Source organism: Erpetoichthys calabaricus, chromosome 9 (genome assembly GCF_900747795.2).
Source record: "Erpetoichthys calabaricus chromosome 9, fErpCal1.3, whole genome shotgun sequence".
NCBI lineage: Eukaryota > Metazoa > Chordata > Cladistia > Polypteriformes > Polypteridae > Erpetoichthys > Erpetoichthys calabaricus.
In genome coordinates, this window is record NC_041402.2 from 106356186 (window position 1) to 106375234 (window position 19049).

The 19049-nt window shown below is 37.5% G+C and overlaps 1 protein-coding gene across 1 annotated transcript in view; it reads left to right on the plus strand.

The window, feature by feature from the left end:
- glg1a (golgi glycoprotein 1a) overlaps positions 1-19049 on the plus strand; it is a 314175-nt gene that overhangs the window by 257649 nt on the left and 37477 nt on the right. Inside the window, exons 19-21 of the mRNA XM_051931535.1 lie at positions 5924-6016; positions 10457-10594; positions 10926-11049. Coding sequence (XP_051787495.1) covers positions 5924-6016; positions 10457-10594; positions 10926-11049 — 355 coding nt within the window. The remainder of the gene's footprint in view (positions 1-5923; positions 6017-10456; positions 10595-10925; positions 11050-19049) is intronic.

The following is a 19049-nucleotide window of genomic DNA, read 5'->3' on the forward strand; positions in this document are numbered from 1 at the left end:
TACCGTTATTGTCATTTACCCTTTGGAATTACTTCAGCACCAGCGTTATTTCAGCGTGCCATGGATCAGATCCTTAGTGGATTACCAGGGGTACAGTGTTACCTGGATGACATCCTGGTCACAGGGCGAGATGACAAGGAGCACATGGCCAATCTGGATAAAACCTTAAGCAGGCTAGAAAAGTATGGGCTGCGTGTAAACAAGGAGAAATGTGACTTTTTCAAAATGTCTGTGGAGTACCTAGGACATGTTATTGATTCTGAGGGGTTGCACACAGCTCCTTCAAAAGTGAAGGCAATAGTAGATGCCCCTGCTCCAAGCAATGTCAGCCACCTGAGATCATTCTTGGGTCTCATGAACTATTATGGGCGTTTCATTCCACAGCTAGCAACATTGTTGAAACCACTCCATGAGTTGCTGTGTGAGAGTAGACCCTGGAAATGGTCACAGGAGTGTGAAACGACATTTAGCAAAACCAAGGCTGCGTTGGCTGATAAAAGAGTTTTAACACATTTTGACCCATCCTTACCAATTCAGTTAGCTTGCGATGCATCCCCTTACGGTGTTGGGGCTGTTGTGTCGCATATTATGTCAACAGGTGAGGAGCGACCAATTGCATTTGCGTCAAGAACATTGAGTAAAACTGAAACAAAATATCCTCAAATTGAAAAAGAGGCTTTAAGCATCATTTTTGGAATAAAAAAATTCCACACTTACCTCTTTGGTCGAAAATTTACCCTGCTAACAGACCACAGACCTCTCACGTCTATTTTTGGCTCACACACTGGTGTACCATCTATGGCAGCAAGCAGACTGCAGCGCTGGGCATTGCTCCTTGGGGCTCACAATTATGAGATCAAATACAGGCGTTCAGAGACACATGGAAACGCAGATGGTTTGTCAAGACTTCCCCTACCTGACCAACCCAGAGAACAAGGGCAAAAGATTTTTTACTTTAAGATGGTGGAAAATGCACCTATCACTGCCCACCAGATTAAGCAAGAAACCAAGGGTGATTATACACTGTCAAAACTACTCACCTGCATTCTTAAAGGGCAGGATCTTAGCACCCTTAATGCACTGCCTGATGTTCAGCCTTACCTTTCACGGGGAAAGGAGCTATCTGTGACAGCAGGATGCCTCATGTGGGGCATGCGAGTAATTATACCACAAAGGTTGAGGAAACCCATTCTGGATGAGTTACATCTTGGACACTGTGGTATAGTCCGAATGAAAGAGCTAGCCCGGAGTTATTTTTGGTGGCCTGGACTTGATCGTGATATTGAGGAAAAGGCAAATTCATGTTCATCATGTCAAGGCCTCAGAAATATGGCAAGTCCAGCACCATTGCATCCATGGGAATGGCCTGCCAGTTCTTGGCAACGCGTTCATTTAGATTTTGCAGGACCTGTAGAGGGTGTTATGGTTCTGGTCGCAGTGGATGCACATTCTAAGTGGCCTGAGATCACTGTCATGCCGACATCACATCAGAAAAGACGATCCAAACCTTAAGAGAGATGTTTGCATGTTTTGGACTGCCAGAGCAGATCGTGACGGATAATGGACCTTCTTTTGTATCCCAAGAAATGGAAGAATTCCTAAAAGGTAATGGTATTAAACATCTCCAATCCAGCCCTTATCATCCTTCAACTAATGGCCTGGCTGAAAGAATGGTGCAAACCCTTAAACATGCTCTTAAAGCATCCAAAAGTGAAGCACCTTTCAAACAATGTCTTTATACCTTTCTTCTTAAATATCATAACACACCCCATGCAACAACAGGTATGTCACCAGCTGATCTGTTCCTAAAAAGGCAGCTGAGAACACGTCTTGATTTGTTGAGACCAGCTACCACTCAAATGAGAGTTTATGATAAGCAGCACGATCAAGTAAAACAACGTGCCAAGCGGGCTAAAGATCGTGAGTTTTTCAGTGGAGATGCTGTCCTTGCTCGTAACTATTCCACCACTGAGAAATGGGTACCAGCAACCATTCTTCAAAAGACTGGACCTGTCTCTTATAAGGTATGCACACGAGACCACCAGACATGGAGACGACATGTTGAACAGCTGTTACCCTCTATACCTGTTGAAGCAGCCGGTAGCACAGAAACGTCTGAGGAGCCCAGTTTTAGTGAGTTGATCCAAAGCCAGCCAGGAATACCACCTGACTCTCCTGTTTCAATTCCTGCTGATGCTGTCGTGCCAAGGTTACCTGAGGCTGCCTTAGGGGATGAACACACCTCAGCTGTACGACGTAACCCTCTCAGAAGCAGGAAGCCTCCTGACCGTCTTAACTTATGAAAACTAACTATATGTATATGGAGATATAAAGGCACAAGATAATACCTTATGTTAGCAGGATGTTGAGGTCATTTATCCTCTTTCCTTTGTTGGAATGTAGTTGCATTGATAACAGTATGTGTTCTGTTTCATGTTTATTTTCCTGTTCTTAATAGCAGATGATGTTTGTTATATGTCAGTTGAGTTTACAATTTTAAGCGGGAAGGAATATGTAGTATATTGTAGTCTGGACCTTTGGAGATTCCATAGTGATAAGGAATTATGGGTATTGGGGAGCTTAGAGGAAGTGATATAAAAATATAGACTGTGTAACGTGTAATCTAAAAAAGGACCTGTTAAAGTTTATTACCTTGAACCTGTCTCCGTCTTCTTCCTTTTTATTGGTACAATATTGTTGTCCATAGATCTAACAAAGTTAAAGTTTTAGCTGTATAATATAATTAACATATTTTGCTGCATTTCATCTTAAAAATGATATCATCATATGTAAATACACGCTTCATAAAGTGGCGCAGGTTGTGCAATATTATAACTGTAGTGCAAGTTTACAGTGAGGTAATTGTACTTATAAGTACAAACAGTTCTACAAGGAGCACTTGATGGACTGATTGAGTGCGTTTATAGTTCTTGGGATGAAACTGTTTCTAAATCGCGAAGTCCGTACTGGGAAGTCTCTGAAGCGTTTTGCCTTGGCTCAGGGAGCGTCTGCTTCATGCTGTGTATCGATAATTCTCTTTCCGATCAGCTGCTGTTGTGAGTCCCCACTCAGATACAGTGATATAAATACTCCGAGTGGTGCAGTGAGAGTAATATGGAAAAAGATGTGGCAACACCTAATGGGAGCAGCTGAAAGAAGAAGAAGATGCAGTGAGAGTTACAACGCTAAAGCAGTTATGGCATTTGGAATACTATGGCTATTTCTTGGACCATTATATTGCTGCAGGTTAATTACAATCAGATGCATTACACTAATAAACAATATGCAGTTAGTATCAGTGTATTTATAAAGCCGCGTCAGGAATGTGGATCTAAGAAAGAAAGGGTGATCACACAGGAACAGTAGCACTGCTTTGACGCTGGGTGCCGCCAGTCTGCAAAAACGAGCGGAGAAATTGCGTATGCCAAGGTATGAGTTACCGTGGAAATGTGCGTGGCTTTATGCCAAGTTTAGGTTTTATACATCGCGATTTGAGCGTGGAAAGGTTCGTACGCAACATTTCCGTGCATACGCACCGTTTATACATGAGGCCCCAGGTGTTATAGTTTTGGTCAGAAATGTACAGTGTGAAGAGAAACGAAGACATGACTGTTCTTTAAGGAGCGCTAGTGTTGCTCACATCTGTATCAGCAACACAGTTCTTGAGACTCACAAACTGCGGTCTGCCCAGCAGATTTATCCAGGACAACATAGGCTGTATATTTTGTAACTTACCTTTTAACAGGGATGGCTAAATGGTATTAATTGCATTGGAGAAATAAAAAACATAATTCTCATGGTGCTGTTAGCTTTGTCCAGATGAGAATAGGCCTTGTGGAGCAGATAGAAAATTGTATCTTCCACTCCAGTCATTTTTTTGTAATGGGTCCAGGTGGTCTACCACAAGGTGCCTGATATAGTTCGGGACTAGTTTCTTAAAGGTCTTCATGATATGACCCACAAGTGCCACTGTTTAGTAGGTGAAGAGGCGCCTGCCTCCTTTGGAACAGGAACAATGCAGGATGTTTTCCATGGCAGCAGCATTTTTATTAGCCTTAAGAGACTGACTGAACAGGTGAACACAAGCTAACACAGGCTTTTAGAACCCAAGGACTGACTCCATTTGGTCCTGTATTGTGTGTATGTGTATAGTTTGTGCAATTTGACTTCTCTGTTAAAAACACGCATCACAAAATGTAAATTTGGTGTCTTACTGATTTAATTGTACTTTGTTTTTCCTCTGCCACACTGATGGTCTTTTTTCTGTTTTTCTTTTTTTCCTTTCCCTTTCCCTCTCAGCTTCACCCTGTTGTGACAGGCAGCACAACAACCCTCCACAGCTTTAAAACCAGTCAGTATGGTTATTAGGGCTCCTTGTTTTAAATATTGAAAATTTAATTACCTTAAGTATTTCAATTATGGGTATCCAGTGGTTAATGGCTACTTATGTTGCAGTAATATTTTTGTGAAGAATCATTTACATGCTGTACATTTGTGTAATAGTGGCAAAGGTTTTTGATGCTCTTGCTGTTTTCAGCTTTTCAAAACAGTAGCTTGCAAAGTTTTGTAGCTATCACTATTATTTAGTTTAGTATGGAAAGTAACATTTATTAGTACACTGTAAAATGACTTTGAAAGTGCTGGACTGCTAGTCGGGATGCATTATATGAATTTGACATATGATTTTCTAATATTAACCTTTGTTTTTTCCAAGCTTAAAGCCAATTTAACTAGTTGTAAAATATTTCACCAATTCTTTATGTGCAGATTTTGAAATCCTGCTCAGACTAAATCTTTCTCCTAAATCCCTGGAGGATTTGTGTGTGACAAATGTGATAATCACCGATCAGCTTACAAAGGAGATTTCTTCTTTCAAATATTCATTTGGAGTTGTATTCATAGGTAACCATATTAAGGAACTGAGGCTTTTATTCATGAGGCCACCAGGCAATTTACATATTTGTGCCTTAATCTACCTCCTTCATTCATTGGATTATGCATTAAGTATGTTTAAACAAAGGTTTTGAGTGATCTGGAATTTTATGTATATTTCCAGAATGTATGCTGTGTACATTTTGCCCTAGTGCTATAAATTCTTAGGCCTTTAAGTACATACATCATCGTGCAAGCATAATGTAATACGTTTTTTAAATTATGCTGTATTGAGGCTTTCTGAAGACTTTCCTCTGCATAATTGAATATTTCACTGGTACTAATTACATTTTCTTTATTAAGTTAATACACTTGGTTCTTCTGAATAAAGAATTTCCAAGATTAAACATCTCAGGAATTTCCAGAGATTAACTCATTCAGGCATACCAGGGTAACCAGCAGTTTTTCAAGTTGATAACATATGTACTTAAAGCTTCATCCCAGGAAACTTGACTGGGGTCTTAGACGCATATATTTTGTGACCACCCACTGCATCGTTTCCCTTTAAAAAGTGAAAATACTTGTTGGAATGCTTGAATGATACATTCTGTGTATTTTTTATTTTGTATATAGAAATAATGCTATTGATCATAAACTGAAATACAGAAAAAACAAATACAAAGGTGCAAATTTATAATGGTGAATATTACATTATTTTATCTATCATCCTGACACTTGATGTTCTTTTCTGACTTAGTTCACGTTCATTCCAACATGGCAAATTCCTGGAAATTGTAATAGATTTTGACTTGCATTGTTGCTTGGTTGACCTAAATGGGATTCTTGATCTGGCTTTAGTGACATATGTAAATGACCCAGGAATTAATGAATATGTTAAAGGATGTTTTGTAAACCTAAGCTTATGTCTATATATATATATATGTATATATATATGTATATATGTGTGTATATGTATGTGTATATACATATGTATATATGTATGTTATATATAGTTTCAATTTCAACCTTTCTGTGTTTATTTTGTGAACAGTCTGAAGATATTCGTTTAGAACCAGAACTATATGACTCTTGCAAGCAAGACATTGGAAAGCATTGCCAGAATGTACCCTATGGAAATGCTCAGGTTGGTGTTTTGAAAACTTTAGATCAATTGGCACCATCACCTACAATTAGAAATTTTTATGTTTGAATAACTAAATTCAGTGGTGATGTAATTTATAAAGAAAGAAATGAACTTTGTACCATTCTGATTTTCATTTAAATTAAGCATTAAACTATTAACTTTAAGTGTTGTGTTTGTGTATACTTGTATTACTAAGTCAAAAAAGGTAAACCTAAAGGTTAAATGGGAAATCAGTTGGGCAGAGCTGAAGTTAATCAAAGGACTGAGAGTAAACTATGGACTGAGAATCTTCACTTACTATAGAATAGTAAGAAATGATTACATTTTATAGTAAAATCAACAGTTTGGTGTAATTATTGTTAAAACTGGTTATTAGCTGATTCAGGAATCCACTGAAACCGGTTCAGGATTTGAAACACATGATTTTAGTTCAGAAATCATGGAATAAAGGACTAGAATCTGTAATGGAGCCAAGAGATTAAACAGTTGAACTGTACTCATTATTTCAGCCTACATACAGCCCCCTCCACAATTATTGGCATCCAAGGAAAGAGGAGTAAAATGAATTATAAAAATTCACTTTTTGGTGAATCACTTTAACCTCACGCTGAAAAAACAACGAAATCCAACATTTAAATGAAGCATACTTGTTTGTGAGAAAAAATTGTTCCTCATTAAGAAATAATTTAAGAAAACTGTATAAGCCATGATTATTGGCACTCCTACATTTAATAAATTGAGTAACCTTCCTTTGCCAATTAAACAGCACTGAGTCTTCTCCAACTTTATAAAATGTTATAGGAGAATACAGAACAGAGAATATGAGACCACTCCTCTTTAGAGAGTCTCCCCAGATCATCCAGAATTCTAGAGTCCTTCCACTTTTCAGTATAGCCATTCTTTTTTTTTATGCCAAACCCACCTTGAGTGTTTGTTGACAAAAAGCTCAATTTCCTCTCCATCTGACCATAGAACAAAGTTCTAATCAAAGTTCCAGTAACATTTCACAGATGTTGGTGTTTGTGGCCACATAACAGGAAAGGCTTTTTTCTGGCATGCATTCCAAATAAACTGGTGGCATGGAAGTGGTGTCCGATGGTTTGCAGACTTGATGACCGCAAGATGTTCCTTTTCTCTTTATTTATCAAACAGTGATCCTTGGGGATTTTCTTACCTCTCTTACCATCCTCCTCCTCCTTTTTCAAGTATTTTAATATTTGCAATTATATGATGGCTTGAAAGATGTAGATATAAAGATCTAAAGGTGCATTGATGTTGTTAGAATTGCTGGTCAAAATTGTTATTAAGCAGCACTTTTCAGTCACAGTGCCTTGTAATAGACAAACTGGTAGGAAGGCCAGCAGTGCTGTGTTAGTTATTAGACATCCTTTAAGTTCAAAATTAGATGTTTTCATAAAGCTACAGTTAGGTCCATAAATATTTGGACAGAGGCAACATTTTTCTAATTTTGGTTCTGTACATTACCACAATGAATTTTAAATGAAACAACTCGGATGCAGTTGAAGTGCAGACTTTCAACTTTAATTCAGTGGGGAGAACAAAACGATTGCATAAAAATGTGAGGCAACTAAAGCATTTTTTTAACACAATCCCTTCATTTCAGGGGCTCAAAAGTAATTGGACAATTGACTCAAAGGCTATTTCATGGGCAGGTGTGGGCAAGTCCGTCATTATGTCATTATCAATTAAGCAGATAAAAGGCCTGGAGTTGATCTGAGGTGTGGTGCTTGCATGTGGAAGATTTTGCTGTGAACAGACAACATGCGGTCAAAGAAGCTCTCCATGCAGGTGAAAGAAGCCATCCTTAAGCAGCGAAAACAGAAAAAAACCATCCGAGAAATTGCTACAATATTACGAGTGACAAAATCTACAGTTTGGTACATCCTGAGAAAGAAAGCAAGCACTGGTGAACTCAGCAATGCAAAAAGACCTGGATGTCCACGGAAGACAATAGTGGTGGATGATCACAGAATCATTTCCATGGTGAAGAGAAACCCCTGCACAACAGCCAGCCAAGTGAACAACACTCTCCAGGGGGTAGGCGTATCAATATCCAAGTCTACCATAAAGAGAAGACTGCATGAAAGTAAATACAGAGGGTGCACTGCAAGGTGCAAGCCACTCATAAGCCTCAATAATAGAAAGGCTAGATTGGACTTTTCTAAAGAACATCTAAAAAGCCAGCACAGTTCTGGAAAAACATTCTTTGGACAGATGAAACCAATATCAACCTCTACCAGAATGGTGGCAAGAAAAAAGTATGGAGAAGGCGTGGAACAGCTCATTATCCAAAGCATACCACATCATCTGTAAAACACGGTGGAGGCAGTGTGTCTTGGGCATGCATGGCTGCCAGTGGCACTGGGACACTAGTGTTTATTGATGATGTGACACAGGACAGAAGCAGCCGCATGAATTCTGAGGTGTTCAAAAACATACTGTCTGCTCAAATCCAGCTAAATGCAGTCAAATTGATTCGGCGGCGTTTCATGATACAGATGGACAATGACCCAAAACATACAGCCAAAGCAACCCAGGAGTTTATTAAAGCAAAGAAGTGGAAAATTCTTGAATGGCCAAGTCAGTCACCTGATCTTAACCCAATTGAGCATGCATTTCACTTGTTGAAGACTAAACTTCAGACAGAAAGGCCCACAAACAAACAGCAACTGAAAGCTGCTGCAGTAAAGGCCTGGCAGAGCATTAAAAAGGAAGAAACCCAGTATCTGGTGATGTCCATGAGTTCAAGACTTCAGGCTGTCATTGCCAGCAAAGGGTTTTCAACCAAGTATTAGAAATGAACATTTTATTTCCAGTTATTTAATTTGTCCAATTACTTATGAGCCCCTGAAATGAAGGGATCGTGTTAAAAAATGTTTTAGTTGCCTCACATTTTTATGCAATCGTTTTTTTCACCCCACTGAATTAAAGCTGAAAGTCTGCACTTCAACTGCATCGGAGTTGTTTCATTTAAAATTCATTGTGGTAATGTACAGAACCAAAATTAGAAAAACGTTGTCTCTGCCCAAATATTTATGGACCTAACTGTACATTCAGTAAATTCAGGAACTCTTATCCTGAGTGCTGTTAACGTGTGGAAGTCTAAATCAGTTAAATTTCAGATTTGTTTAAGAGAGAATCCTATGTGTTTGAAATAATGGTATTGTATCACCTTCCTTTCTTTCTTGATTTATTTTGCTACTAGACATTAAGCCCGTTACAATAACGGGCACTAGAACAGTAGTGCATTTTCTTTGAGAATTTTTTTACGCTGATTTTCCTGTTCCTCTATAGATCTATTTGCTCTTCTGAGTCTTTCTCTTTTAGCGTTTTTCTGACGCTCATTACCTTTTTTGGGTGGCATGTTGTTAGTAGATAGTCACAGTAATATAGGCTTGTACGTCCGTAATATTTTCTGTTACAGTAATACTGGCTTATATGTGGCTGTAATATGCGTCACTGTATTGTGTGCCTTTAATTTTCTCTTGCATTAATACTGGTTTGTATTTCCGTAAAATGCCTGTAATTTTCTCTGACAGTAATGCTGGCGTTGATGTCCGTAATATGCATTTAATTTTCTGTCATAACAGTGGGCAATCAGCAGATTCTCCCCAGCAACTGATGAAATGTGTGGCGTGTAGTTGATAATCGTGCTTGTGGCGTCTCTGCAGCAAGTACTGTGCAGTTCCCCAGCAAGTATTTTAATCTGTGCTGGCATGCAGCTGATTATTGTATGTGTGGCATCTCCTCAGCAACAGATTTTATGTGCGCGAAAATAAATCTACTTTTAAAAGTCATCCTATTATAATATCATGAAAATTCGTATATTTAGGAAAACCCCTTCAACAACTGACACTTTACTGGGCCAGGCTTCTTAATCGCAAATCTGACATCCTCAGAGTGAACACTTGTACAACCACAAACACTAATCCCTCCTCTTTGGGGAAGCTGGTCTCCGCGTCTCAGTACCCGATTGGATTTTTCGTGCCTTTTGTTTTAAGTCTTACCTCATTTCCAGAAATCTGATTGGATCAGCAGCGCGATATTTATAGGTCCCCCCCTCTCTTTGTCTTGTGTGACGCGTCAGGCGGGCTTTGAAGCATCGCACCTTGCCCCGTGAATGTGCACTTCACCAGAAGACACACACACACATGGACACTGGACGCACACAGGGGTTTTATTAAAGAGGATTCCTGGAGTAATTGTATATTTATGGTGTCCTTATAGGTAAAATAAAGTGTTCCTATATATCTAATGATATTGATTATGGATTTTTAACATTTCATTAAAGTATACGCTCAGGTTTTTTTCCTCCAGTTCAAATATGTAAATATTTAGTGTAATGATATTTTTCTTAAATATTGTATATTTTTGCTATCAGTAACTCTTAAGACTGTTCCTTCTACTGTTTGTATTTAGATGATTGAATGTCTGAAAGATAATAAGAAACAGTTGACTCAGCGCTGTCATCAAAAGATATTCAAGCTGCAGGAGAATGAAATGATGGATCCTGAGTTAGATTACACCCTCATGAGGGTTTGTAAACAGATGATTAAGGTTTGTATCTACTATTGACCAGTTGATTTTGTTAAATGTGTTATCATCTGTCCGTTGCTATAACTGTAGACATAAACCTCTCAAAGCCTAAACCAGGACAAACTGTTCTGAAAGTGGCAGTGTCTCCATTTAAAAACAAAAAAGAAAGTGACATACGTTAAAACTTTTCTTCTGAGAAAGATTGCTAAACTTAATAAATTTAAAAGTGAATATCACAGATAATTGATTATCATGACAAGACAGTCTTGTATATTTTGACAGGTTTTGAAAATCTCTGTTTTAACTCGTACCATTTCTAATGATGTGTTCTGGTATATACTGTTGCCTTCAGCGGTTTTGTCCCGAATCAGACTCTAAGAACATGCTGCAGTGTCTTAAACAGAATAAGAACAGTGAGCTGATGGATCCAAAGTGTAAACAAATGATCACCAAGCGCCAAATCACCCAGAGCAGTGGTAATGTATATCAGTTTTCTGTATAGAATTAACCTGTGTTAAGACAGAAATATTTATTATTATTTCTAATTTTTAAGGTGTCAAGTGACTAAGAATTTCTATCATAAATTAAGGTTACGTTAGTGTTTTTGTTTATTACAACAGTCTTAAAAGTCTTTCTGAGAAGAGACAATTACATTAGTTTACAGTGCTGTCGTCAGTCATTGGAGACCTGAAAACATAAATAGATTTTTAAAGTAAGGTACTTTTTAAGTATGAATAAAATAACAAAAACCTAGTATATTTAGATGTAAAGCAAAGTTTATAAATGTTTTAAAAAATCATATTTGGCATAAGAGACATTCTTTACTGTCTTAAAATAAAAATGAGTGGCTGATATAGACAGCATTTTCTTGCCATGCATATCTCATTCAACATTAATGGTGATTGAATAAATTTTCAATTTATGAAATGTTTGTAGTAAGTAAATATGTATTGATTAATGACAATATTGTGACATGAAAGATTTGCAAGGTCAATGTTCCTTTTCAGACCGTTCCATTCCTCTTGATATTTTTCATGGTTTGTTTAAATTTTTTTCAGTGTTTCTTAAAAGGAAATTATTTGGATTGTTTAAGCTTGGACCTGTACTCCCCATTTCCCTTTTCTGACTACTTTGCTGACTTGAGTATTATATTAATTACTATTAAGGAGAAACACATCAGTTCCCCACAATCCCAAAACAGATCAAATTAATGAGCGCGTGGACATATTCATTATGAGTATGTTAGCATCATGCTACATTAATGTTTGAATGTTTTGTGCAAAAAAGTATCCGGTCGTAGGGTTACACATATTATTTTGTTTTGCTTTTGCTAGTTTCCTATTTTGTGTAGTTGTACAAACTCCAGTTAAATGGTTGATAGCCATTGAACTGTTTGATCCCGAATTACAGATGAAATATATTTTCTGTGCAACAGCTGCCATCTTTGATAATGTACCATGGTTATGCTGTTCAAGTCTAGCTCTATAATTTTGGAGGATTCCACAGTCTTTTTTTGAAAACTAAAGACACATAAAAGAAAAAAAAATGTGATGTACATAAGCTTTCATTAAGTTGTAATTTCTTTTGGATTCTTTCATTTTTTAGAATTTAGCATTTAAAAACTTTGCTATAAATATTACATTTTGGCTATGTTGAAGTTAAACATTTTTAAAGCAGTTTCATTTTGACAGAAATTGTTCATTTACCGTATATTAAAAATATTTTTGTTTGTTGTGCTTCATTGTGGCCTATACCAAAGCAAACACTTCAAAAAATGGAAAGAGATACTCAAGGTCTTCTAGAACAAGCAAAGTTAGAGTTGTAGATATGAGTGATCTTAAACTTTTGGCAGTTCTTCCTTCTGTTAGAGAGAAATAAGAGAGCTACAGTAGATTACAGTTTCTTCCAAATTACAATAAGTATAACAACAATTATTTCAAAGTTCTCAGACTGGTGTCTTCAGATGGTAATAATTAAGTCATTCACTCCAAGAAATTATGGTTCCCACTGAGTACTTATGTAAGTTTTACATGCTATTATAAACTTAATCACTTAAACTATCTGGATATTCTCAGATTGTTGCACTTGTATGGCGAGACTACAGGCTTTGCCATTTAGAGATTTAAGAAAAATAAAGGAAAATACACACATGTTAACAGCAAAAAATATTACTGAACAAGTGTTTTTTTCGAAGGGCCATCACTTGCTCTTTATATATACTGTAACTAAGAACAATTTATTTTCTCTTAGATAGTGGCAATGAGCTGCAGAGTTTGTTGTTTGCCCAATACTGTCAGTTTCTCAGTTATTTGATTGCTTTCTGTGCCTTCAGTCCTGTTGTAAATTTTGAATGTTTAAAGTGCTTTGAGCATGAAGAATAGGCTATCTAAATAATTAGAGTTACATTTTCATTTAAAATGTTGGTCATGCATTTACATAGCACAGTGTTTCTATAATTGTACAGTATGTTTCTGCATATGAAAAAAAAATAAAAACTACACAATTTCCTGACAAACTAGGAAGCAATATCTTATAAAAGAGTACAATGTTTTATTTTTGTGGTATATAAAAGTGTATAGAGAGCATTTAATAACTCATCTACAGAAGATATCTGAAAAGTAATATTTAAAGTTCAGGAATGTATTTCCTTTAGTGATGTTTATATACCCAAGACACTTTGACCTTGTTTGGGAAATATTTTCTTGGTAATTCACGGTGTGGCCGGTTTAGGTGAACTTTTTTTTTCCCCCCAAGCACTTTACAAAGTCAGTGTGACATCACAGAACTATAGCAGCCATGCACAGAACTTTCACGATTGCCTACTGTAAGATTGTTCCCGACTTGACCATCACTGGGTCATAAGCACACAAGAAAAGAAAAATAAATTCAGTTTCAGCTATTGAGATGCACTGAAACCAAAACCTATTTTTTTCCCATCTCTAACAGCACTCATGTTTTCCACTCAGTTATTTTAACCTCCAAGGCTCTTTGATTGCTGTATGTATATCATCATTGAACTTAACACTAGAATTACCAAAGCCTACGAAAAAACTCGTAAATCCGTCCCACTTTAAATCCCTTCACACCTCTCCATCAGCATCTTTTGTCTTGTAAATGTGTCGATAACCATGAGCGGCAAGCAGCCTGCTATACCATCACCCCCACCACTGCAGAAAGGGCAAGAACTTCTCCCAGTTCCAGCCTTGATTATCTTGGAGTGAAGTGCTGGAGTTTTAGAGGGGAATAATAGATCATTATTTGGAATACATACATTTCATGTGTGTTCCGTTTCTACAACAATCTACGTAAACACATTGTTAAAACAAACATTTTTCATGTTTTAGTAATAAATGACAAATGTTGACATGAACTGTATAATGTGTGAAGCCTGAAGTCCCATCCATCCATCCATCCATTATCCAACCCGCTATATCCTAACTACAGGGTCATGGGGGTCTGCTGGTGCCAATCCCAGCCAGCACAGGACGCAAGGCAGGAAACAAACCCCGGGCAGGGTGCCAGCCCACCACAGGGCGCACACACACACACACACACCAAGCACACACTAGGGACAATTTAGAATCACCAATGCACCTAATCTGCATGTCTTTGGACTGTGGGAGGAAACCGGAACACCCAGAGGAAACCCACACAGACATGGGGAGGACCCGGGAAGCGAACAGCCTGAAGTCCAAATATCAAATAAACACTTTCACAAAAGATGCAAGTGCAGTATGACAGCTTCCGTGGTGCAGCGGTAAGAACTGCTGACTTGTAATCAAAAGGGCATGAGTTCAATCCTGGTTGCCAGGCAAATTTACTGTTCTGAGTAGTGAGCTGTGCTTATTGTTAATATTATACAGTAAAAACATACATTTGATTTGCGTCTGTTACAGCTAATGTACTGTATATTTATAGTACTTGTAAAAGTTCTCTTTTTTTTTTTTTTTTTTCACTTTTATTTTCTCAGTCACGATCACAATACGACCCCCCCACCCCCACTCAGATCTAACTTTGTTAGTTTTTATTTGAAACTGGGAATAACTGTAGATGTGAGTGGAGTTTTGAGACAATGGAACTGGAAATTGTCTGATCTGGGGGGATAACAGCTGACACAGAAACACTGGTGAATCTGCCTTCTTTGTATCTCACTGTCACTTGAATTTTTTTGTATTCAGTTTTATTCAGTGTTCTGGCTCACGCTGAATTAGTATGCAGTTTACGGTCCATGATACTGCACTGACAGAAAAACAGAGACATAGGTATATATGATATTTGGAATAACTCATTTTATGACCTGTGTAGTACATTTCGGAAAACATTGTGCCACTGTTGCAACATTATTTATATTATTCATATTCATTTGCATACCTCCTTGTGGTTGTAATCAGTGACCGTGTTTTTTTTTTTTCTTTCTCTCTATCTTGCCCAATCTCCACATTTTGGTTCATGGTGGTGTTTCTTTTGTACTCCAGGACATGCAGAGTAAAGAATATTACAGAGAGGTCAGTTCCGCGCTATATACAATCATCAAATTCAAACGCTAACAGTTCCCACACGCCCAAGGACCGTCCTTCCTACATTTATGACGTGTGTACCTGTTGCAATGTACACACTTCTGTCTATGCTGTGGTTCCTGTTAAATTGAAGTGGCACCTGACACTAACTGAGTTTGCTTTCCTGGGGCAAGTGGTGGTCTTGTAACAGAAGCTTGTCTGTTGCATCCTCTTTTTCTTTTTCCATTGCCTTTTCTTGTAAGAAGCGACGACGAAGTTCCTCTGCAAGGTGAGTAAAGAACACTCTTCTTTTCTCGGTGGACCCGTGCATGCCTTGTACAGTACATGTGCGTCCATTGCCGCCAGGTCAAGCATGTTGTAGCACGCAGCACCCAGCCACCTGTGTGTTCCTGCTCGCACTGAATAAGCTTACGCCTTCTGGTCTATGATGTCAATGCAGCACCAGGCAAAAAACGAAAGAAACAAATATATGTGACATTTTGAAGAAATCATTTGATGACCTGAATAGTACCAATCAGAAAACATTATCACACTAATGCAATATTATTTGAAAATGTAGAGCGTCAGATCGACTATATATTTCGGCTAATGGCGTGATCGTGACTGTGACAATAAAAGTAGGGGAAAAAAGCTAACTTTTAGAACTACCAAAAACTTGACCATGTGTCAAAACAACAATTTATTTGTTGTATAGCTCAAAACCACACAAGCAATGCTTTAACAGGCTCTCTATTTTGACAGCCCCCAGCCTTGACTCCCTGCAAAAACAAGAAAAAACTCTCAAAAAGCCCTTGAATTGATGTAAGAAATCTTGGGAAGGGCAATTCAAGCATAGAACCCATTCCGGGTTGGTTGGGTATGTAATGGGTGTCAAAAATGAGTTAAATTCAATACAGCAGAACACAAGTGATTCTCTTCATAGAGCTAGATGGCCAGTCTATCATTGCCACCTCAGAAATACATTACAATGATACAACTACTTGTTACTTACTCAGCGCTTCTCACCATGTGCAGACGCAGAGCTCCATGATATCTCTCAAAGCAAAATGTAAGAATAGATTATACTGCTCACTAAATGCAGAACTATCACATGGAATGATATAATTTGTTCAAATTCATCAAAAACAAAGTACAAACTAATTAACATAAATGATGATTATCAGCTAATTGTAGAACCACGGCCAGATTGTAGAAACTGAGTTACACAAGCCAGACACAGTCTTGAAGACCTCTGGCAATAAGCTGCCCAAATATTGGCCATTCTCCTGCTGAATCAGTGCTGGGCTGGCCAATCTGTTGAAAAATTCTGCTATCTGTTACAACAGGGTTCACTCATCACTAGCCTCCAAAAAACCTGAACCTTAGGAGAAGATTGGTTTTCTGGCAAAACATCAACCCGAATATTTCCATGATTTCGCCAAACTTGAGGCAAAGAGAATTCAGCCGACTTCGCTCATTACTAGTGCAAATAATAACAAGTGCGAGCTTGGATAACAGCTAGAAAAACAAGAGTAAGGCTGTCAAACTTATTTGGCCTTGGTTAAAAGCAAATTTTGTACTAATGTCAGAATCAGTTTCTTCATGAACAGATCTATGAAATAAGTTAGCAAGCAATGTAGATTATAGTAATACTTTTTTGGGACCTTCCAATCTCAAGCATAAATATTTACAAAAAATTAAGTAAATAAGTTTTGATGATCTTCTTTGGACTAAATGGCTTCTTAGAGGACCTAGTAAGATGGTTCATTTAAACACAAGCAAATAACAACATATAGAAAATATAAATCCCACAGGAAGTTGCAGCAACAATCATATAGCACAAAACACTATAATAAAAATAAAAACAGTTTAGGTGAGTGTAATGTGCAAACAGCATACTACTAGCACCATAGCAGTAAAGGGGCTATGAGTTTGTATATTCCAGGGTGCCATGAAGGCTGAATGTCTTTTATTGGCTTGAAATGCTATTTATTTTCTTTCCATAAGATGGAGTAGAGAGCAGTGGGTATTCCAGGAAGTATACTTAGCGAGTAAGCCTTCTTTAAATTGAGATGCCTGGTTTCAGCTCTACCAATTAGGTTTCACTTGGTCATCTCTTAGGCCTGCTTTATACTAAGCTAAAGATGAAGCTTAGCAGTATGTTGTGTTTATAATTATATTACATAATGGTAAGGCATTATAACCTAAATGATGCATTGAAGATAAATGACTTTTATGTTATTATTTATCACATTTATCAGTGACAGAATTATTTAACGTGTTTGTAATCGAGAATTTATCTGATACATTTAAAAAAAATCTGACACACAGTTTTGTTAAAAACTATATTTATATTGTCAATTGAAAATGACCAGAATTAGTACTATATTATATTTAAATTTTTACGCCATTTGTCGCAATTGTTCTTTTTTTGTCTTCCAGAGACAAAATTAAAAGATAACAGTAATAAAAAGTAGGTTAAAAAGGTGTGTTCCATAATGTTAAAATCGTCAGTTATAAAATGTACCTGTTTGAAATCGTTAAACCTCTAACCATGGCCACAATTATTACTTTTCAAATAGCATTTTTTTAATTTACATCCTTTTAATATACTTTAAACGTTCCATACTTGCATGAGTGTTTGGGACTAATCAGCATGTTAGAGGGCAATAGCACTTTTTGTATATTTTCAGTTTACTGTACACTACAAACAATGGAATGCCCATCTGCAAGAGCTGATTGTCAAAAAATCACTGACATGACAACATCTTCAAACTTTCCTATTTCGTTATTCATAAAAACAGCTGTGCTCTGGGATCTGAAAAATGCATAATATGCATAATCCATAATTTTGAAAATGTATATGTTGACTGAAGAGTTTGAAAAGAAATGCTTACCGATGTAACATATAGTGTGTATAAAACATTTGTATGGTTATGGTTTCTATTTGCACATTGAATCATTTCTGCAAAGTTACATGATTGTTACACTAAACTGTTGGAAACTGCACTGTGGGACTGAGGGCAAAATTGTCATAGTGCATTTTGTGTCACACCGGAACAAGGAGCACCATTATTACATCCATTTGGCAGCCTTTTTTTTTTTTTTTTTTAATATAAATAAATGTTGATTACTAAGTTGGTTTGAGGAGTTCATATCCACCCAAACAGCATTTAGACTTGTGATTTGGCTTCTTGAATGGCACTGGCCTCTGCATAGCTGCATTATCATTGGTGGTACTAAGGAGTGATTCACCAACACACTTTAAAGATGTGACTGATGACATTGTAAGTTAAATCAGTTAACTCGTTATGTGCACAAATTGTCTACAGGTGTTAAAGCTACTTTGTGCTAATTTATAGCTTACATTATCTTCTCCTTCCTTCGGGCTGCTCCTGTTAGGGGTTGCCAGTGTAGATCATCTTTTTCCATATCTTCTTGTCCTCTGCATCTTGCTCTGTTACACTCATCACCTGCATGTCCTCTCTCACAACTTCCATAAACCTTCTCTTAGGCCTTCCTCTTTTCCTTTTGCGTGGCAGCTTTGTCTTAGCATCCTTTTCCCAATATATCCAGCATCTCACCTCTGCACGTGTCCAAACCAATGCAATCTCGCCTCTCTGTCTTTGTCTCCAAACCATCCAACCTAAGCTGACCCTCTAATGTACCTGTTCCTAATCCTATCCATCGTCGTCATACCCAATACAAATCTTAGCATCTTTAATTCTGCCACCTCCAGCTCCATCTCCTGTTTTTGGTCAGAGCCATCTTTTATCACTCTAACCTGCTGCACATCTTAACCAGCTAGGTCTGTGGTAGAAATTTAACATCTTATTAACGAAAGAAGCATCCTCTTACGGGACAAATCAGTAATCAGGCAGGAGAAAGGATGTTCATTGTATATTTTAATTACTCCTCTGCAAAATACCTTGGAAGGAGCATTCTTAAAAACAGTCTGTTACACCATGGTCTGAATGATC